We start from the raw sequence: 20,259 nt of genomic DNA, 5'->3' as shown, positions 1-20,259 counted from the left end.
GGGTTAATTGCGAAAAGAATCATGTGTTTGCAAGTTGTCCCTAAATTTAAAATTCTTCTCCCAACTATTGCAAAGTTAGTCAAGACCATATAGGAATCCATTACTATATAGGAAATAAACAATGAAATAAGTAATAATTAACTCTTCTATCATTTTCTCCTGATTCTATTCTATGACTTTTATAAGGACGGTAAAACAAATTTAACACATGACTAACTTTACATTTTCATTAAAAACTACATTAATCAGTTTCTTTTCGGTGAATCAATCTATTTATAAAAAGAATAAAACTATACTAACTAATATGGGGGCCATATCTCTTGGGCTACACTAAAAATGGCCATAAGCCCAAAGACAAAAGATAACACACAGGTAGTTACATAGGCCCTCACCAATAGGCCCATGGCCCTATTGAGGTGGGAAAGGGAATGAAATTATTGTGGTGACCCTTCCTTCATTATGTTTTAAGAAGATAGTCTGAGAGAAAAAGAAATGAAGTAATAATTGTTTTATTTTTTTTGAATAGTAGGGGCAAAACAAGAAGTCAGAAAAAGAATGAGCAATAATAATTACACCTTAGAATCATCTTTCCCTCTTTATCCTCTCTCTATCTCTTCCTGGAATCCAAGTACAATCCTAAACAGGTTCGAGATAAATTTTCTTTTATAAATATAAATTATATATAATAAAATATTGAAAAATTATAGTCATAAATTTAAACAGCTTTATTAATCTGAATCTGCAATTTCATGAAAAATAATGAAAATAACAACAAAAGAACAAATAATAAAATATCTTTTTACATCCCTAGATATCCCTTCTCCTCTCGTTTCTGTCTCTCCAATTCGCTAGACATTAGCTTCTTGGGTTTGGGTCTGTTATTTGTACTTTCAACGGTCATAACTCTAAAGAGAGGATAAAACCTCTCTGCAAAACATTTCGCTTTAAACCCTAAACCTAACTTCCAATATAATGTCCTATGCTTTGCAATTACCTGCCCCTACGTTTGTTGTTGAATACTCAACGAAATTAAGGAGAACGAGAGCTCGCAATTTACAGACTCTCTGCTCATCTTCTTCATCTTCTGCTGAGCAATCCAATTCTGGAGAAGGGGAACCAGAAGAAGATTCTGAAAACAGAAGGTACCATTCCCTCTCAAATTCTCTGTTTGCTTGCTTAGAAAATATAGGAAAGTAAGAAAGAAATCAAACTTACAGCACTATCATTATCATTATATATGACCCCAAAAAAACAGAGGGAACTCCAAAAGCCATGGTTCTATATTTCAGCTGAACATACATCTATATAATATATACACACAAGTTATTGGCCGGTATTCGTCCCTGTTAATTGAGGGGGGCATTATTTGCGTGAAGTGGCTGCCTTGCTACAAACCTTTGTTCTAATGCTTAGCTGCCACAAAATCAGTGAAATTTAACTCGGAATGGATTCCCAAACCTGGATTGAATAATATTTGATGATGAATTTCGAATTTTCTGACAAATTTAAAGTCCTTCAGTTTTGGAAATTGGTAAAGTAAAAATGTATTATCTTTTATTTATTTAGCATAGAACTTGTTCAAATAATTTACATATCAGTTTACAATAATGCTAAATTCTTTGATCATTGTGGCACAACTAAATTCATGTTTTCGTGTTATGTGTTACAGAGGTGAAGGTCAGCAGCATGTGATTTTAGTGGAAAGATATGGAAATGGCACTTCAAAGAGGTCTTTATGTGGAATCTCTTCCTTGTTGTGCATTCTTTGCATTAATTAGGTTTCCTAAACATTGTCTGTTTGAGATTTTGAAGGTATTTTTTTGCTTTTGACAGCAAAAATCAAAGCAAATTTGCTCTCAAAAGAAAAATAAATATTTTTGAAACTCTATCTGACCAAAGCAAAATAAATATTTTTGAAACTCTATGTGTCCAGTGCTTGAGCAAACTTCCTAGATTATTTCAGCTTCCATGAGTATCATAATGATATTTGCTGATTTATTTTTTTACTGATTTTCAACATTAGATAGACTTGTGCTAGTTCTCTCTCTCCCTCTCCCCCCCTCCCCCCGAAAAGATAGACTCGTGTTGCTTGAACTACTAGATTTGTATGTTAAGAGAGTTTCATGAAAATGTTCTATTTGCCATTCATGGTTGTCTAGATCATTAGTTGCTTTGTTTGATTTGTGCTGCTGCTGCAAGCCAGGTACATACTTGATGATAAATTGCAATTAAGAACTTCCCTTAAGGAACACGGGTCTGAAACTAATGGATTCCAAGGCTCACATATTTCAGATATTCCTGATATCATCAAAGATTTTATTTTACCTGCGGGCTTCCCAGGTGACAAACATCATCCTTTTCTTTGTTTTTCTTTTTCATTTTTTTTTTCTTTTCTTTTTTATGTTATTGTAGAATAATTTTTGCTGCATGCTACAGACAACTCATAATTTACATAATGAATAATATTTTTTCAGGGGAATTTCCAGTAATGAATAATATTTTTTCCTTGAATAATAATGGAAAATTCAATTAAATGGTTTTTTTAGATCTGGTTTATACTAACATAGATGTAGTAGAATATGGTAGAATGTCGCATATGCCTTCTTGTAATTCAGCCACTAGGCCTACCTGCATCTGGGGATTTATCATGGGTGCTGAGAAATATGTCGTAAAGTTCTCTCTGAGGATTTGATTGTTGAGATAATTTATTTGCTACCATTTTACTGTCTGGTTAAATCCTGGGAAATGCATTTTTCTAAACTCTTTTTGACATACAATGCAGGGTCAGTTTCAGATGATTACCTGGAATACATGTTGTTACAATTTCCAACAAATGTTACTGGATGGATTTGTCATACATTGGTCACAACAAGTCTCTTAAAGGCACGTCAATTTATCTCTGGCCATTAATTCCGCTTGGGTATATGAATGAGGAACCAAGAAACCCTCTACTGTTGCTGAATTGTGAACCAGTCTGAATGTCATCTTATAGTATGTTCTATGTGGAATTCATCCAATATACTTTACAGTTCATCTTGTCTCAACTTTAGTTAGTTCTACGGTAGGGGTTGTTGTTTGGTGCAGTGAAAAAGTTCTGGCCGGTGAGTGTTAGGATGTGGGTTTTGACTCATTTGAGTCTACAAGCAGCCACCTTTTGCAAAATAGATTGGGTCTGTCTCCAATATTCCTCTCCTGACACCTTTCCAAAGATATGGGCAACGTTCTTTATATTAGTTTTGCATTATGTTTTAAGTTTATGAGATGTCATATGTCCACTCCAGTTGTTAGAGAAATTTTGTTTACTTGCTTTATATATTGGCATTCTCAAGTTTCGACTATATTTTGCTTTTCATTGCTAGATTTTGCAGTATGATAATCTATAATGAAATTTATATATTGATGTTTATGGATCCCCATTTTATTTGATATCATTTCATTATGTTTATATAATATTGACGATTTGGGGATTGTAATATGTCCAATTATTCAGAAATGAAGTTTTACGGTTGCAATTTTCAGTTTTTGACATTCAGTTAGTTATCTACTCCTCAGCGAGGCACTTCTTGCCTATAGAGTGCAAGTTTGTTTGTTTGGACTATATGCAGTTTCATGGTTTTCCAATTTGCTGCTGTTAATGTTTCCAAGTGCAGTTTGTTCCTGATAGATTTTTTCACTAACTTTTATGTACTAACAGTGCAGGCTGTTGGTGTGGGCTCTTTCTCTGGAACTACTGCTGCCGCTTCTGCTGCTGCTTCTGCTGCTGCCATCAGGTGAATAAACTTCATTAGACCTATGGATTTTTATATTCTCACTCACTGTTTCATTGCATTTGTTTTTCTATAATGATATTGCGGAGAAAGGATGCGCCAGGGTTTAGATCATAAAAGAAAAAGTCATGATAATATTTTCGTCTTTTCCTTTCTTTTCCTTCTTCAGTCCAGACATGTACATATGCTGTATACTTAAAGGGAAAAGATATCAAGTCTGTTGTATTTCAAAGTAGTTTTTCATTGGATTGAAACATTGGTTAACTAATTGTCCTCCGCAGATGGGTGTCAAAGGATGGCATTGGTGCTGTAGGACGCTTCATCATCGGTCTGGCAATTGTCAATTAAGATAATGGAAAGGACTGTGTTGAATGTTTACAGTAACCATAGCTATCTATTTTAGGTGGGCGATTTGGCAATATTTTTGATGATGACCCAAAACAATGGCGCATGTATGCAGACTTCATTGGCAGTGCAGGAAGGTCCCTGAGATAAGCTTTTTATTTATTTATTTATTTTTAAGATAAGCTATTTGATTTGAAATTAGTTAAACCATTAAATCCTCAATCTATTATGCAGCATCTTTGATCTCTGTACACCATTATATCCTTCCTATTTCCTTCCACTGGCATCACTTGGAAATCTCACCAAGGTATTCTACTTAGAAGCACTTCTTATTATACTTCTTCAACATCATTCCTAATATATATGTTTTTTCTGGGATAACCATGTATATAGTTTTTATCCTTTCATAATCGTTTTTTGACTCATCACCTATTACTATTTTATTTTTGAGTTTGTAATGTCAAAAATTTTAGTATTTCATGCATTTTACTTGATGATATAATTTGAACAGGCTGTGGCAAGGGGACTGAAAGATCCGTCATTTCGTGTGATTCAAAACCATTTTGCAATCTCGGGAAATCTGGGAGAAGTAGCAGCAAAGGTACTTAGGTACATTTTTGTGTTTGTTTCTACTGTACTTCTATAGGTTCATATTATAATTTATCGAACTCACTACTCTGATAAATTAAGACCCAGAAATATTAGCTATTGCATATTTTCAAAACATGTACAGAAGTCTGCAAACTTGATAACTTCATGCTTCGATGGTGTTATGTTACTGAGTCCCCTTGTAGATCCTTGGCTGGTGTTATTGCCATCATTATGTGTTGGAAGGAAGGTTTACTTTTGTTTCTGTAGACATTATATTTGAAACAGATGTTGATGTTGCAGTTGTATGTTTTAGGCTTCATATACCTTTCTTCATGGCAGATAAATGCCACAGGCTCATATCTTTTCGCTTTGGATGACATGGAATTTCAAGGCCAAGAAAAAAAAAATGGAAAGATAGTGTGCTGCTATTTTCTTTTCTTTTTGAAATACATAAGAACAATTACTTGCTTAGATTTTCTCAATCTAACATAAGTTATCATCTTCAATTTGATATGTATACTGATGAGTTTTGATTGATTTCTAACTATGAATGAATGTGTTATCCTTGGAGTTTGCAAAAGAAAACTCAAGCGGCAGGCTACTGTGGAGCTTTTTCTTTGGAACAGGGCCTGCTTAGTTTGTAACTTTGGAAACAGTTGTCTATTTTCAGATAACTGAAAACAGAAAACTGTACAAAAACTTTGCTTGGTTCAGTTTTTTGAAAACTGTTTTTTGAAACTCAGTTATAAAAATGCATGTTTTCAGAGAACTATGAAAACAGTTTTATGTTTTCTGAGTTATTGAAAACTGTTTTCATAGTTACAAACCAAGCAGGCCTACGTAACTTGCATCGTTATGTTTCATATTCTGCCATTGATATAACACCACTTTTCCTTTTTATACATCATTTTGAGCACCTCAGAACGTGATTGTTATATGTGCTTGACGTATTATTTTATCTTGAAATGCTTCACACACGATTATGTAAAGTGCAGTTCCCTTTTTATAAAAACTAATTGATAGTCGCTCCTTGGGTTCTGCTTGTGGGAGTAACACATGCATACACACGCATCCTGCTGCTTGTGGGGATACTATATGAAAGCCTTCCTTGATATGTTCAGATGAATTCTCATACTTTAACGTATTACACTCTGCTAGATTCATGTTCATATTGGTCATAACAAAGTTTTACGCTGGACGACAAGCTACCTAATGCAACCCTCTGCATTTATCCAGGCTTGGGACCGACTGTGTAAAGAAACACAGACGGAGTTTTTGTTGTTGTTGTTGTTGTTCTACTCTGCTTGATCAATGCACGTTTGAGAATTTTGTCACCCACAGTGAAAATTTGACGATAAATTTTCCACCTTGTACAAAATTTATGTGCTCTTCTTCTAAAGGAGCATGCTTTCTCAAACTTATTATGTCAAATGCTTCAGGAGGAAGTTTGGGAAGTAGCTGCTCAACTACTTGGCCTTGCTCTGGGTGTATTGATACTGGTATGTTATGTATTGTGAAAATGGTTCCTGTATTCTCTCCATTGAAACCTCAATTTACTAGCAATCAGATTCTAGGGAAGTATGTAACTTTAGACCATAAATGCAGGCTACACCTGGCATTGTAGCATCATATCCATTGTTAGCATTGACATGGATGACCATGCGGCTAGGGCACCTCTGGTTACGCTATCAATCTCTTTCAGTTCTCCAATTTAACACTGTAAGGCATCTTATATTGCATTCTTTTGTTTTATTATATCCTTTATTTTTTTTAATTTGAAATTATATTGTATTAGAGGGGCACTGATTTATTGATAGAAATAGAGAGGATTGAGTTTTGATGTTCTAAAGTATAATTATTTTCAATCCGCTGGAATTTATTGGCTTCACTTGCACATGCACTGGAGAGAGATAAAAAAATTAGGTGAAGGGTAAGCAGCACCTAGTGCAAATGTTGATTTTTGGGTCAACTGTATTTAACTTTCTACTTTCACAGATAAACCTAACGCGTGCTCGTATGCTGGTAAAATCACATGTTTTAAACTCTACTGTTCCAGGTAAATTTTGCTCTTGGTCCTTGGCTCATTTTAGCTATTCCATTTGATAACAACGACGGTTTTGTTTATTTTCCATTGTTTATTGTGTTTGTATCAGGATGTCTTGATTGCAATAGAATGGAAAATATATTATCATGGCAAAAATTCTTAGTACCACGGATCATTTTTGGTGTGTCATTGGAAGAGATATTTTCTAGGGAGAGATCCATCTCAATGGTATTGCCTTCTCTTCACTGCTTTCATCTATTAAAATTTGATGTGGCTTTCTGAATCTCTCAAGTAGTTCTCTTTGTAGAATTGAAATGGAAAGGTCATTTAATTTGGTCTGGACAATAGCCAGATTAAACTTAAAAGCAATATTCAGGTCACTACTAGAGTCGTCATAGATTTTTCTAATCAAAATATTATATCTTTATACTTTACTTGAACCAAGTACCAGTACGTAATGACATTATAAGAAAAAAATATCACGTTTGTACGAAGTTGTTTTTAAGCCATGTTACTTGTGTATTTGCATTAGATGTAACTTCGGAAAACACCGTAGAGCTTGCTAAGCTTAAACACAGATACACAAATAGAAGTAGTAATGAAATTTCTTATGATAAGTAGATAATCCAAAAACCCTGTTATAGCTCTGTAGGTTTACGTTTGGTCGCGTGATATGGCCATATATGCTGAGTGTTTGGCTACATTTGATGTCCTCCAGATGCTCTTTCCTTCTGAATTCTGACCATGTCTCAAATGTGCTGAACTGATTTCATGTTGCACCTGTTATTGCCCAATGTGAACTTTGAATTTCATGCCGACACGTTCAACAAACAACTCTTTGTATACCTCTTCTTCATGCGACACTTGTGTTAAGTACCAATGATGAATGCATCATATATAAGATGACTTATTGCTGCATATAATGTTGTTACCCACAGAGACAGAGTATATCATATATTTCACATTTTGGGAAACATAATTCAGTCAACAACCTCTTCTAATTTCACCCCCTCCCCTGACATTTTTTGAATGATCACCTGATCTATTAGCATAAGCAAATAGAATTTTCAGGATTTAAGGGCTCATTTTTGGGTTATATCTGGTTTTTCATTGGAATGAAGGTCAGTCATATGATGTAGATGTCAGGCCAACAGGAAATGAACTCTGGATATTTTCTGGTGGTTGGAACAGGTGAAGGGCCTTCTCAGATTATATGCAAAGGAGAAATATGTTCTTGTGGTGAACCAGCAGCAAAAAATGGACTTTGAGGTCTTCGTGTGTTTCAAGGTTTGCTCTTAGAAGTTGTGAGGATTTATGCCTGACTAATATCATTGACTTCTAACTTAAAATTGCTACAGGTAGGAGCTACAAGTGTGTCGGTTTTGCGAAGCGTATGGCAGACTTATTGGCTCCATCATAATTGGCTCAGTAACGCTGATGCCTTTGATCAGCTTCAGAAAAGTTTAATGGAATTGGAAGATGGGTTCCAAAATTTCATGCAACTACTGGAAGGAGCCGGATGGGATACAGATCAAATTAACCTGAAGGTCCCCAGGGAGCTTTCCATTGAGGAAATTGGTACTGTATGATCATGGCCTTATTCAATGTCATGGTTGATATGATCCTATAACGCCCTAAAGTTCCTCTAAAATATGGTCTATCAACCAAGAGAACCACGCAAGTGTTGCATCCTTTGCCGGAATTGGTTGCTGGTCCGGCTGAGGGGATGTGCTGACACACCAGTTCCATCTGTTATTGAAGAGGGAAACCTGTGGTGGTTGGTGGACTGTTTGGTTGCAGGAAGTTCTGACTGGAATCCCTTCACCCAAAGATTGCTGGTGGAGGAAAGGGCTTAGTTCACGTCCATATTACCCATAACATAAGTATTTTTATTTATATTCAAAGATTTGACTTCTGATAGAAGTTCTTTACATTTATTATTATTATTATTATTTTCTAAGTCCCTACCCTTCTTGTTTTATCAAGTTCAATACCATTTGGACATGTAGTATAATTTACAAACGAAAAAGACACTGTTTATGTTTGCTGAAATGTATCATTGCAATGCTGGACTGAACCAAGGACCTCAGCTAAGCTAAACGGTTGTATCATGATGCTCAATTAATTTAAAATTATCCATTTCTTGGAGTCCAAATTGTAAGAAAATTGGACTCTGCCCATCAACCTTTTTCAATTCAAATAAAGGCAGAAGTCAGACGTGTGTGTGGGTTTCTTATAAAGATTGAAAAAAAATTATTTATTTATTGAGTGCATTTCTATACCCTTTTTGATTCAGCCATTGGTTAATGCTTTTGATTTTTTTGGAAGTTCAAAGTAAATGAACGCGCCGTTTACAGTATTTTCTATCAAAACGACGTCATCTAATTGATAGCAGCATAGCCACCAATCCTTGTCCCCATAATTCTGGGCCACTGACTCTTCATTTGCTGTATACAGTGTCAGTTATTAGTCAAATCTCAGACGTCCTCTCGCGGCAAATCCAATACCCGGAACCAGACCATAACAGCAAAACCCTAGTTATGTTCTCTCTTCAGTTCTGTCTCCCTACAACCAATCGCACTCACTTTTTCTCTCCTCAACCAAGACCTCCATCACCTAACTCACTCTATATTTTGAGGACCAGTTCACACCTCCCTCATCCTCTCTGCGCAGTGGCACAGAACGTTATTGTCGAAGAGGACGACGTCGTTTCTGAGAGGGTCGCCGTCGCGGATGCCGGCGCTCGGCCGGCGGTGGGAGAGACTCTGCCGGCGGGCCTTCGGGGGGAGGCGATGCCGAAGCACGTGGCGGTGATTATGGATGGGAACAGGAGGTGGGCCCGGATGAAAGGGCTCTCGGTCGGATCGGGTTACAAAGCGGGTATACGGTCACTGAGAGTGCTCGTGGAGCTCTGTTGCAGATGGGGGATTAGGGTTCTATCTGTTTTTGCATTCTCCTCAGATAACTGGCTTCGACCCAAGGTCAGTATGGACTTTAAAATTATATCCTATACATGTGTGACTGTATAATATATTTAGTTTGTGACTCTTTAAGAAATTTATTATAGCAAAATGATGGTTTATCATAAAAAGAACACTGCATTTTTTGATGGTGTGATAATTCACTCCTTGGTGGGGATGTGTGCGCATCAAAAGGCTTTAGTAGTCATGGTTAATTCCGCATAGAGCTTGTGTTCAACAACCAGATATTAGAAGGACTTGGTTCCATGAGCTTTTGGATTGGAAAGTGAACTAATTTTTTTCTAATGGGAGTGGTCGATTGGCATAGTATAGTTGATTTTCATACTATGGTAAAGATTGTTGAGATTGGTGGGTCAAAATCACCATCCATGGTTCTTTTCCATGGTCATGGTAGATAGTGGTTTATTAGTGATGCTGATTTTGGAGAGACACCAAAATGAAGGAAATGATTGGAGTAGCACAAATTGAAAATAAAATGAGAGAAAATCAGTTAAGATGGTTTGGATATGGGCAAAGAAGATCTTTAAATTTGCCAGTTAGGAAGAGTTAAGCAGTCTAAATTGAGGGCTATGCTAAGGGAAGAGGAAGATTAAAGTTAATGTGGGTAGAGTTAGTAGAAGAATATGGTAGCATGTGATTTGACTGAGGCTATGGCCTTAGATATTTCACGAGAGAGTATGGGACACTCTGTTCCAAGCCATTGTGTGTTGGGATTAGGGAGCGGTATTCTTCCTAAAAATCTCTATTCCTTTCTTAGTTTAGTAACTCAGAGAGAAATTCCAAGGCTCACAGATGTTGAGTTGGACCATCACATTTTGGTCTGGCATGCGATAGTGGAAATGGATTCGGATAGGAAAGCTACAGCTTGTCATTTAACAATGGATTTGGGGTTCTTTATTGAGCTGTGATAGTGATGTTTGGTTTACACCGGGTTATCTCATGTGTGATTAAATACATGAATGGTCTAGTCTATGAGTTGTAATACTGGATTTAATTCTTGCCATGTTGCCTGTGTGCACAGAAACAATGTCAAACCACACAAATACTTGTCCTTTGTGGTTGAGGTTTGTGGCGTATAATTTTTCTTCTCTTTCTTTGGTTGCTCGCTTGCACACGATCTTTGAACTTTTTCTGCATGTCAAATTTTAACATTATTCTTGACATTTTGTGGAAATTTTTATCAGGTGATCTCTCTATTGGTTATTGCAGGTGGAAGTTGATTTTTTGATGAGTTTGTTTGAACAGGGAATAAGGGATGAACTAGACAACTTTGTGAGGTAGGTGTCTGGAAAGCAACTGAATTTATTGGCTGGCTTGATATTTTACTTGAGCATGTGTGTATATGTGTGCTCAACGTTAGTGCATTAGCAGTAGTGTTCAAGCTAATGAGTAGAGTTGAAAGCAGGAAAATTGACTAATTATGGTGCAAATTGAGTTTCACATATCTTGATTGAAAGAAAATTCCATGAATCTTATTGTTGTTTGTTACTACTATCATTGTTGGAACTGTTTTTGTTTCTTTCCTATGTAGATATCTTCATGCATTAGTAATTGGCGGATGACCTCTACGAAAGAAATAAGAAATCCAGTTAATTGATGGTTTTAACAGGGAAGGTGTCCAAATATCTATAATTGGGGATTCCTCTAAGCTACCAGAATCCCTACAACAACTGATTACCAATGCTCGGGAGAGTACAAAGCATAATTCACGACTCCAACTGATTGTAGCAGTCAGCTATAGTGGACAATATGACATTGTGCAAGCTTGCCAAAGCATTGCTTTGAAAGTAAAGGATGGTCTTATTGAACCGGAAGATGTCAATGAGTTTTTAATTGAGCAGGAATTAGAAACAAATTGTACCAAGTTCCCATACCCTGATCTACTGATACGGACTAGTGGTGAGCTCAGAGTTAGCAACTTCTTGTTATGGCAGTTGGCCTACACTGAACTATTCTTTTCCCAATCCCATTGGCCTGATTTTGGAGAAGCAGAGTTGTTAGAAGCCTTACAATCCTTTCAGCAGAGGCAGAGACGTTATGGTAGACAAGTTCTTTAAGTTATTACACATACAGTGCCAGGATTTTCTTGTTGTTGTAAAATGAGAGTACAGAATCTTTTTCAGGATTTTGGGTGCTTTTGGAAGCAGAATTGAAGTATAACCTTTAAGAGGGCACGAATTTAGTAATTAAATTCTGGAGTGACTGTTCAGAGTTCAAGTGAAATCCCACAGCTAGAAGAGTCTATGCAAGTTTGCGTATAAATTGTTGTTGAAGTTATTCCTAATTGAAATAGTAGTACCTGCTTTGGGAGAAGTTAAAACAGCCATTGGAACATTATTGACAATTGGTGATTTGAAAATCATTCAGCGCCAGTAATTGATGAAGAATTCAGGAATTTCGGCCCAAGGATTTTGAAGGATGTTTCATACTGAAAGTGGATGGGCCACCGGAAATTGTTATCGACCAAGCCCTCTTTCTTAAAATAATTGCTGCAGAGGCACCCTACGTAAGAACAGTGACCATTATATTCATTGAACTCTGTTCTTATCTTTGTAAACTGTGAAGTTAATCTGGAACCAATTTGAGACATTGTTAGAAACACTAGGTTGGCAAGAACTTCCATTAATCAAAGTGGAGTGTTCAAAATGTCTAAAGATTCATTTCTTTGTTGCTATTTGGATACAATTTTGTGTACAATGCAATTCTGATCCAGGGGATGACCCCAAACAAGCAAGGATTTGTTATTTTTTGCTATTGCTGATTATTTTATTATAGTCATGATATATATATTTTTTTACATTGATTCAATAGAAGAAAGAATGGTCGTTCCTAGTGGCTAAGATTCTAATACATACGTGCCAAGTTACACAAAAGTGTGTATATGTTATTATATTATCTAAAATTGTCTAGTTATGACTTAATTCCGAACCGAATGAAAATGTTGGCAGGTGCATGACGTTGGTTTCCTTTTCCGCGAGTTGGGCCAAGTTTTACGGGTAATGATTGAAAATCATTACTTCATTTGGATTAGGTCAAAAACAGCCTCTTGTTTAGCTTAAAATTATTGTTAATTAATAATTACTACTCCATATCGATAATCATTGTCTTGGCCTAGAAGTCTAAAGACTAGCTATTCATTTCCTACATTTTTTATCGACGAATGCTTGGTGCGTGAGTGCGCGCGTTCTGGTTCATATTACCTGTAACGGAGAGCTTTTGTGTTTAAAGATTCTTAATTAGACAATAATTATCTGAATAAAAGATAAGTTTGTTCATAACCCACAATAATTATGGGTTATTTTTTTAGGCCGAAATATAATAATGTTTTAAAATTATTTCCATGAAAATGGGGACGCTTCTTGTGTTAAAAATTGGTGTGTAATCTGTGCAAGCAAAAGGTTTCTTCTCACTCTACCAATGCTTACGGACCTTCGTTTGTTTTGTTTTTTTTAATTAATGGATAACGTAAGCTAATTTTTGTAAATAAATTATAATAACAACAATGTTTAAGTTTGATCACTAAATTATAATAATAAGATTGAAATTTAATTTCTCTCCTTGAGAGTTGAGACATTCCTTATGAAATTTTCTTAAACTAATTTGATCCACATGTTGGGGGTCGCACCTGCATCATAGAAATTATTCTCATTCGTGGGTGAGCAACTAACATTCTAACTCCGCATGAAATGAAAAAGAGCAATTAACTCATTTCTCTCTCCTCATCTCTCTAGAAAATTTCCCTTTTGTAAACTTTCTAGCTCAGCTCTCATGTTTCTCACTCTCTACGTGGGATATGAAGCACGCATACACAACGTTGTAGTGTGTGTGTGTGTGTGTGTGTAGTGGAGTGCAATTATATGTAATTAGAAAGCTCGACCTTTAGACATCAATTATATATAGTTAGAGTGCTCTTTGGACAAACATAACCCATCTTAGCTTGGTTAATATAAGAAAAGGCTTCTTCATCTTTGTCCACCTACCACCCAAAATATTATATATATATATATATATAGGGAACTGTTTACCTATTGATTAGTGTGCAGGAGAAATTTATGTACAAATTAAATCTTAACCATTAGAGAAAAAAAAAATTACATTAATAATTGTTTAATATAATCTAACCGTTATTACTTAAAATATGTATATTTTCATACCTATTGGAGAACAAATGAACAATTCTAAAATATATATATATAATAGAAATAGGAGTTCAACATTCAATAAATTTGAACTTATATAATGGAGCTATTTATCAAAATTTATATGATTCATAAAAAAATAAAAATAAAAATAAAAATAAAATTATTGTAATGCAGTAATCGTTTTCAAAACAAAAGGATATGCTTTTTCTTTTCTTTTTCTTTTTTTGGGGTCACAAAAAGCAGGGATTTTATCAAGTACTTGTAGCTGTCGAGTCATTTTCAACATTAAATGACTTGTCATTGTGTCATAATCCAGTTTCATGAACACTATTGACTACTTTACCCATGCCAATATGTCCAAACAATATATTATAATTGAAAGTTGCGACAAACATGGCACAATAAAAATCCAACACTTGGAGATACCTAATTCGTCTTCAAAGTCCTACAAATATGAATGGTTGTTGACAATTTTTATGCATCTAACTATCCAAGGACGTGTTTGCTGTCAATGAATTTTCATCTTAAAATTAGTTTAAAGTTAGAATGTGCAAGTTAAAACCCCTACAAGTGCAAAGCATGTGTGCGCTTTATTTGGTAGAGATATAAAGATTTATGTATTACGTCTTTCAATTTCAAGCACAACATTTATATTGCATAATGCAGTCTATAGTGGTTGAAATATGTTTTCCAATAATAATCAACACTTATAATAGTACAAATCATTATAAAATAGGGTTATCGTAAGGGTAAATCGAACCATAGGGATTTCTAGTTTTTGATAACCAAGGTTGTAAAATCACTTTGTTTGATGAAAGAGGTGTATAAGGTTTGATTTGCTTGTCACTTAGAATTAGGAATTAAAATGTTCATAAAACAGTAAATGGAATTAATTTAAGATGAATTAAACTTACATAGAGAGAGTTAGGGAAATAAATCCACCACAAACCATATAAACATGCTTGCTTACAATTAACTTGGGGAACAACCTATATATGTGACCATGATATGTAAAAATACATGATTACTACCTTAGCTTCAAAAATTTCATAAAATCAAGAATTAAGTATAATCCATCAAAGTTTTACATGATTTCACTACCTAGACTAGGGTGTAGCTTAAGGCATGCGCACTAAGTTATGGACTATCAAATTCCTCAATAAGTATGATGAGAGCACATAAAGTCAAAAACTAAGCATAATCCATCGAAGGTGTTCCTAAGTTATGGACTATCAAAACTTTCATACAACATACCATTAAAAACCATTTCATAATCTCATCTCCATTCTCACTATGAAGATGTGTAATACCCCTAATTTTACAAAGGATCGTCCTGGTATTTAATTATTTGTTTAATTGCAATTTTAATGGTTTAATTGTTTAATTACTTGTTTGCTTGAATTAATTGTTATTATTTGACTTATCTGAATTATTGGATTTATTTGACTTAGTTGTGATTATTTGAATTACTTGAATTAAATTATTTTTTTATTATTATTGTTTTTAATTGAGTTATGTTAATTGGTTTAAGTTTTTAAATGCGTTAATTGGAGTTAGGGTTTTAGGTTTCACGGTGTAGCCGACTTAGTATTGAATTAATTATTTTATCGGTTGCATTCTTGTTTACAATTAGAATCAGGATTGAGTTTTTATAAGCCTATATATATACATGTATAAGTTTTGCCTAGGGTTTTAAACAAAACCCCATTCACGTATACGGAGAGGCAGAGAGCATTAATAAAGAGAGAACCAGTGAGGGTATTGGCCGGAGGTCGGACCAAGGAGGAAGGAAGGAAGTCTATTGTGGTTTGAACCAGAGCAGCGGGAAGGTTGACGGTAGTTGGAAGTCGTCGGAAAATTCAGAAACGATGGTGGAAGGTTTTAAACTAAAACCAAAAGGCAAGTTCTAACCTCACTCTTTCCCTTTTACTCGTGTTCTTTGCATGCCTAAGTAGTTACAGGAACTATTAAACATAAGAATTAATTGGTTATACATGTTCAAAACTTATTAAAGCAGTATGTGTTGAAAACAATCTGTAAGTTGCTAATTTTGTGCTTCACCGTGTTCATTCTTGTTTTAAATTGTTGTTAATCAATGCATAGAGGAGTTGGATAAAACTTTTCTGGTTAAGTCTAAACCTAATTAAAACCATTAGAGACTGTAACAGAGAGGGACGAAATCAACAGAATTCACTGGAGACGAAGCAGGTGAGGAAACGAGTGAGAGTTGAAGAGAGCAAGCTCTCTTTCACAAAGAGATGGCTCCATGGGATCATGGAGCCGGCTCAAAGAGTCTTGGAGGCAGCTCCAAGTGGTTTAGAGCCGGCTCCATCTTGTTTGGAGGGGGCTCCAACTTGTTTGGAACAGGCTCATTCAAGGTTTTTCAGTTTTGGTTGGTTTCTGCGAGTTCTGGGCTACTGGGGTTGGGTTTTTAAAGATCCAGGTTAAAATATGAGTTGATCTGGGGGTGTGCAGTCATGTCTAGAATCTTATTAAAGGGTCAGAAAGTATGGTAATACATAATATACCATAGGATACCAACGTAAAAAACAATAGAAGACTCTGCAGAAAGTTTGTATAATTGGCTTGGTTGCGAATGATTCATGTTGTCTACTTGTAAATTGGTAATTGACTTATGAAATTTATGGTTTAAATCATGTCACAGTGTTATAAAAATAAGCATGCCAGTCGGAATGATTAAGTCTAAACCTAATTAAAACCATTAGAGACTGTAACAGAGAGGGACGAAATCAACAGAATTCACTGGAGACGAAGCAGGTGAGGAAACGAGTGAGAGTTGAAGAGAGCAAGCTCTCTTTCACAAAGAGATGGCTCCATGGGATCATGGAGCCGGCTCAAAGAGTCTTGGAGGCAGCTCCAAGTGGTTTAGAGCCGGCTCCATCTTGTTTGGAGGGGGCTCCAACTTGTTTGGAACAGGCTCATTCAAGGTTTTTCAGTTTTGGTTGGTTTCTGCGAGTTCTGGGCTACTGGGGTTGGGTTTTTAAAGATCCAGGTTAAAATATGAGTTGATCTGGGGGTGTGCAGTCATGTCTAGAATCTTATTAAAGGGTCAGAAAGTATGGTAATACATAATATACCATAGGATACCAACGTAAAAAACAATAGAAGACTCTGCAGAAAGTTTGTATAATTGGCTTGGTTGCGAATGATTCATGTTGTCTACTTGTAAATTGGTAACTGACTTATGAAATTTATGGTTTAAATCATGTCACAGTGTTATAAAAATAAGCATGCCAGTCGGAATGATTCTCTGTTATGCTTAATGGGAACTTAGTTGCTAACTATTCAATATTGTAGTTGTCAACTTTCTGGATATCGTGGAATGGTCTTAAGTGAACATGTTAATTTTGATATTGTTATTATTATGCTCGTAGTAGATCACAGGATAGACAATACCTATTCTCTGTGTTGTAAACTTATTGGAGAAGCATGTATTGGTAGTACAGAACAAGCATGTCATATACATATTCTTATCATACTTGTGATGGATTTTTTGTTATATTTGTTATGGACTAATTGGTATTTACTTTTGTTATTAGTATTATCAACTACTGGATGGTATGGAATGTATGCACCGGTATGGGACGGTGGCGTACTAGGTTTGGACTAGCTCGAAATGCTAAGTCCTACCTGTATCGAAATAAGGGAACGGGTTATATAAATAAAATCCTACTTAAATTTAAGTCAAAGAAGCTATATAAGCTGAATGACTAATTGGATTACTTGCTATATATGTTGAGTCAAAGACGCTGCACAAGCTGAATGACTAACTGGACTTACTTTGAATCGATAGGACGGACTTTAAATATATGTTTATGGTACCGCGATCTGAGCTTGAGCCTCAGAGTCGTCGGTTAGGGTGCGTATATGCAGTAGGATGCGTAGCTGGATATGAGAGATTGAGGTATACCCTGTTAGGTCTAAGTACTCATGCCCACCTTTGGGTGCGATTTCGCATGTTGCCTTCTATTCAGGTTGAGACCCTCTCCATAGTCCAGTGAGAGTCCTGTAGTATGGATACACTTATGTACAGACTATTAGCTATTGTTGAATTGCTTAGGATGTATATGCGTATCGAGTTTCTGCTTGGATTGTAGTAGGTTAGAATTTGTTCGTGAGCCTGACCCACTTCTATTTTTCAGGTACTCCTCAGTAGCAGACTTAGACCTGATCGTGCTGAGCAGAGACTATTACTCACTCTTCCGACGACGTAGGATTTCTCTCCATGGTTTACTTTGGATATTTTTAGTAGTTTCATTTCAGATTGGATTTTATTAGGGGTCCACTAGAGATGAATTCATGAGTTATTTAAACTATTGGAGGTTTTGGATTACTGGGATTTTAGTATTTATTTTTAAAGGATTTTATTTTAGTTTCTCTCAGCTATTTTATTATTTATATTCAATTCATTTTGTAATCTATGTTCGCTTTAAAATACTTTAATTGTTTGATATTTCCCTCAGGTTTGGGCCTAGGCCTGATCATCCCGAGTCTTGGACCGAGGAGTATCACAAGATGTAAACAGTATAATTATGAGAAAATACAATCTAAGACAAGATAATAAGTTCAACACAATCATTTATTGAAATGAAGAGCCATTACAACTTGTGTAAATCTCTAGACTATGAAACTATCATATACATACTTCATTCCCCAAATTAAAATGCAACTAGAGCATATTTATAAGGAAGGGCTTCATCACCTCCCTAGGAAGGGAGTTAGTTACCCATAGCAGCAAGAGAGGAAGAAGTTGAAAAACTCAACCCTTCCATTCCCGCCACTTTCAGAAAAATACAACTAAAAAGCTCTCCAAAGCTCAATAATTTTCTCTTTAGAATTATCCTTCAACAACTCAATAATTTTTTACATTGATCACCCTTTCTTAAAATATACAAAATGTCTACCAAACCTCCTCAATTTCGAGGTCAATGTCCCCTAAAAGCAATTGACCAACAACCTCAATTAAGGAGGGAATCAAATTGAAAGGTTCAAAATGCCAAATGGGTTTACATTATCTAGATGAGCGCTCGTCCAGTGAAGGGACGAGTGCTCGTAATTAGCCTTCTACTCACTGGCCTGGATTGGATCTGTGCTGCACAGACAAGCGCTCGGTGCTCTTGGTTGTCGGGAGAGCGTTTGGCTGGCCTTTGGATGAACGCTTAGTTTTCTTGGTTGCCGAACGAGCATTCGGATGGCCTTTGGACGAGTGCTTGACTAAGGGACAAGCACTCGGTTCTCTTTGGACGAGCGCTCGGCTGGATTGCCAGACGAGCGTTCGGCTACCTTTGAACAGACGCTCTGCTGGTGGACAAGCGCTCGGTTCTTTTTGGATGAGTGCTTGGTTTTTTTGGTTCCTGAACGAGCGTTCGGATGGCCTTTGGACGAACGCTCAGTTGATGGACAAACCTTCGGTTCTCTTTGGACGAACGCTTGGCTAATAGACAAACGCTTAGCTAATAGACAAGCGCTCGGCACTTATGATTGCCGAACGAGCCTTCGGATGGCCTTTGGACGAGCGCTTGGTTCTCTGCCCGAGTTAGAGCGCTCGTATGAGGAACGAGCGCTCGTGTGACATGATGCACACGCGGGGTGTTGATGAATGCCGGACGAGCGCTCGTATTGCTTTAGACGAGCACTCGTCCATGCCTTAGAATTTTTCTTTTCTCCTGCTTTGAACTTCTTTTAATTCTTTCAATTCTTCAAACTTTTAATCCTCTTTCACCTTGATCTTGGTTTTGGGTCATTGAGTCCATCCTCTGCCCTTTTGCTTTGTAGAGAGTATCCATTAGCAAAATTGGGCCAATTCCTCTTGGAAATCATATGTTGCTAAGGCCTGGAATGACTTGATCTTCAAAAAGCCTTTAAGACTTCCATTTTATTTCTTTTTGGGAAACAAACCTGAAAATACACAAAAACATGAAACTGAAGATAATCTATATAAAATGATCAAATAATGGACTTAAATAATGCAATTAAGGGCGTTTGAATATGTAATATTCAGCGCTTATCAGTCTCAATGTCATATTTTTATCAAAAATTTATTTAGGTTGTGTTCGGCTACACGGAATTAAATTTTTAGAATTACAATGTATATAATAATTAAGAGAATTCACACGTGTAAATGTCACATTAAATCTCATAGTCATTAAAATACGTATACACAATTAAGGAGATTCACACATGTAAATTATTCAAGAATTTAAAGTCATTAGCAAGTGAGTTAATTCTTCGTTACTAAAATAAAGTAAAAAATATATAAATATAAATAGTTGCTAACCAAAATAAACCTGACGAGTACACCACCAATGACGATCTGGAGCTCCGGCCACAAAGAAGGGTCTAATTTATTCAAGTTATTCGTTGAGCTA

At 35.9% G+C, this 20,259-nt stretch overlaps 2 protein-coding genes across 4 annotated transcripts; both read left to right on the top strand.

Annotated features, from left to right (window-relative positions):
- Positions 1–604: 604 nt before the first annotated feature.
- On the top strand, positions 605–8,726 carry LOC132313292 (protein root UVB sensitive 5). Of its 3 annotated transcripts, none has more exons than XM_059811998.1 (15): positions 605–1,142; positions 1,670–1,729; positions 2,204–2,340; positions 2,783–2,883; positions 3,700–3,770; positions 4,049–4,095; positions 4,171–4,249; positions 4,347–4,419; positions 4,624–4,713; positions 6,143–6,202; positions 6,309–6,422; positions 6,699–6,759; positions 6,857–6,975; positions 7,939–8,016; positions 8,106–8,726. In XM_059811998.1, exons 1-15 carry the CDS (start codon positions 973–975, stop codon positions 8,334–8,336), a joined length of 1,491 nt encoding a protein of 496 aa, XP_059667981.1. In that variant the 5' UTR covers positions 605–972; the 3' UTR covers positions 8,337–8,726. The 3 variants fall into 3 exon arrangements, with proteins under 3 accessions (XP_059667981.1, XP_059667982.1, XP_059667980.1); XM_059811997.1 differs by having other exon boundaries at positions 614–1,142; positions 7,939–8,034; XM_059811999.1 differs by lacking the exon at positions 2,783–2,883 and having other exon boundaries at positions 613–1,142; positions 3,695–3,770; positions 7,939–8,034.
- A 335-nt stretch (positions 8,727–9,061) lies between these two features.
- Positions 9,062–12,482, top strand: LOC132313295 (cis-prenyltransferase 4, chloroplastic-like). The gene is made up of 3 exons (XM_059812003.1): positions 9,062–9,728; positions 10,938–11,005; positions 11,338–12,482. Exons 1-3 carry the CDS (start codon positions 9,288–9,290, stop codon positions 11,783–11,785), a joined length of 957 nt encoding a protein of 318 aa, XP_059667986.1. The 5' UTR covers positions 9,062–9,287; the 3' UTR covers positions 11,786–12,482.
- The last annotated feature ends 7,777 nt before the right edge of the window (positions 12,483–20,259 follow it).

Source organism: Cornus florida, unplaced genomic scaffold, assembly GCF_030987335.1.
Source record: "Cornus florida cultivar Cherokee Brave unplaced genomic scaffold, ASM3098733v1 CherokeeBrave_3.0.0_Hap2_Chr06, whole genome shotgun sequence".
In the NCBI taxonomy this organism is placed as follows: Eukaryota; Viridiplantae; Streptophyta; class Magnoliopsida; order Cornales; family Cornaceae; genus Cornus; species Cornus florida.
This window is presented reverse-complemented; position numbering and strand designations above follow the sequence as displayed.

Coding starts and splice junctions, on each gene's coding strand:
- LOC132313292 (XM_059811997.1), top strand. CDS start 973: ATGTCCTATGCTTTGCAATTACCTGCCCCTACGTTTGTTGTTGAATAC. Junction 2,341..2,782: donor TTTACCTGCGGGCTTCCCAG/GTGACAAACATC, acceptor CATACAATGCAG/GGTCAGTTTCAGATGATTAC. Junction 3,771..4,048: donor GCTTCTGCTGCTGCCATCAG/GTGAATAAACTT, acceptor TGTCCTCCGCAG/ATGGGTGTCAAAGGATGGCA.
- LOC132313295 (XM_059812003.1), top strand. CDS start 9,288: ATGTTCTCTCTTCAGTTCTGTCTCCCTACAACCAATCGCACTCACTTT. Junction 9,729..10,937: donor ATAACTGGCTTCGACCCAAG/GTCAGTATGGAC, acceptor TGGTTATTGCAG/GTGGAAGTTGATTTTTTGAT. Junction 11,006..11,337: donor GAACTAGACAACTTTGTGAG/GTAGGTGTCTGG, acceptor TGGTTTTAACAG/GGAAGGTGTCCAAATATCTA.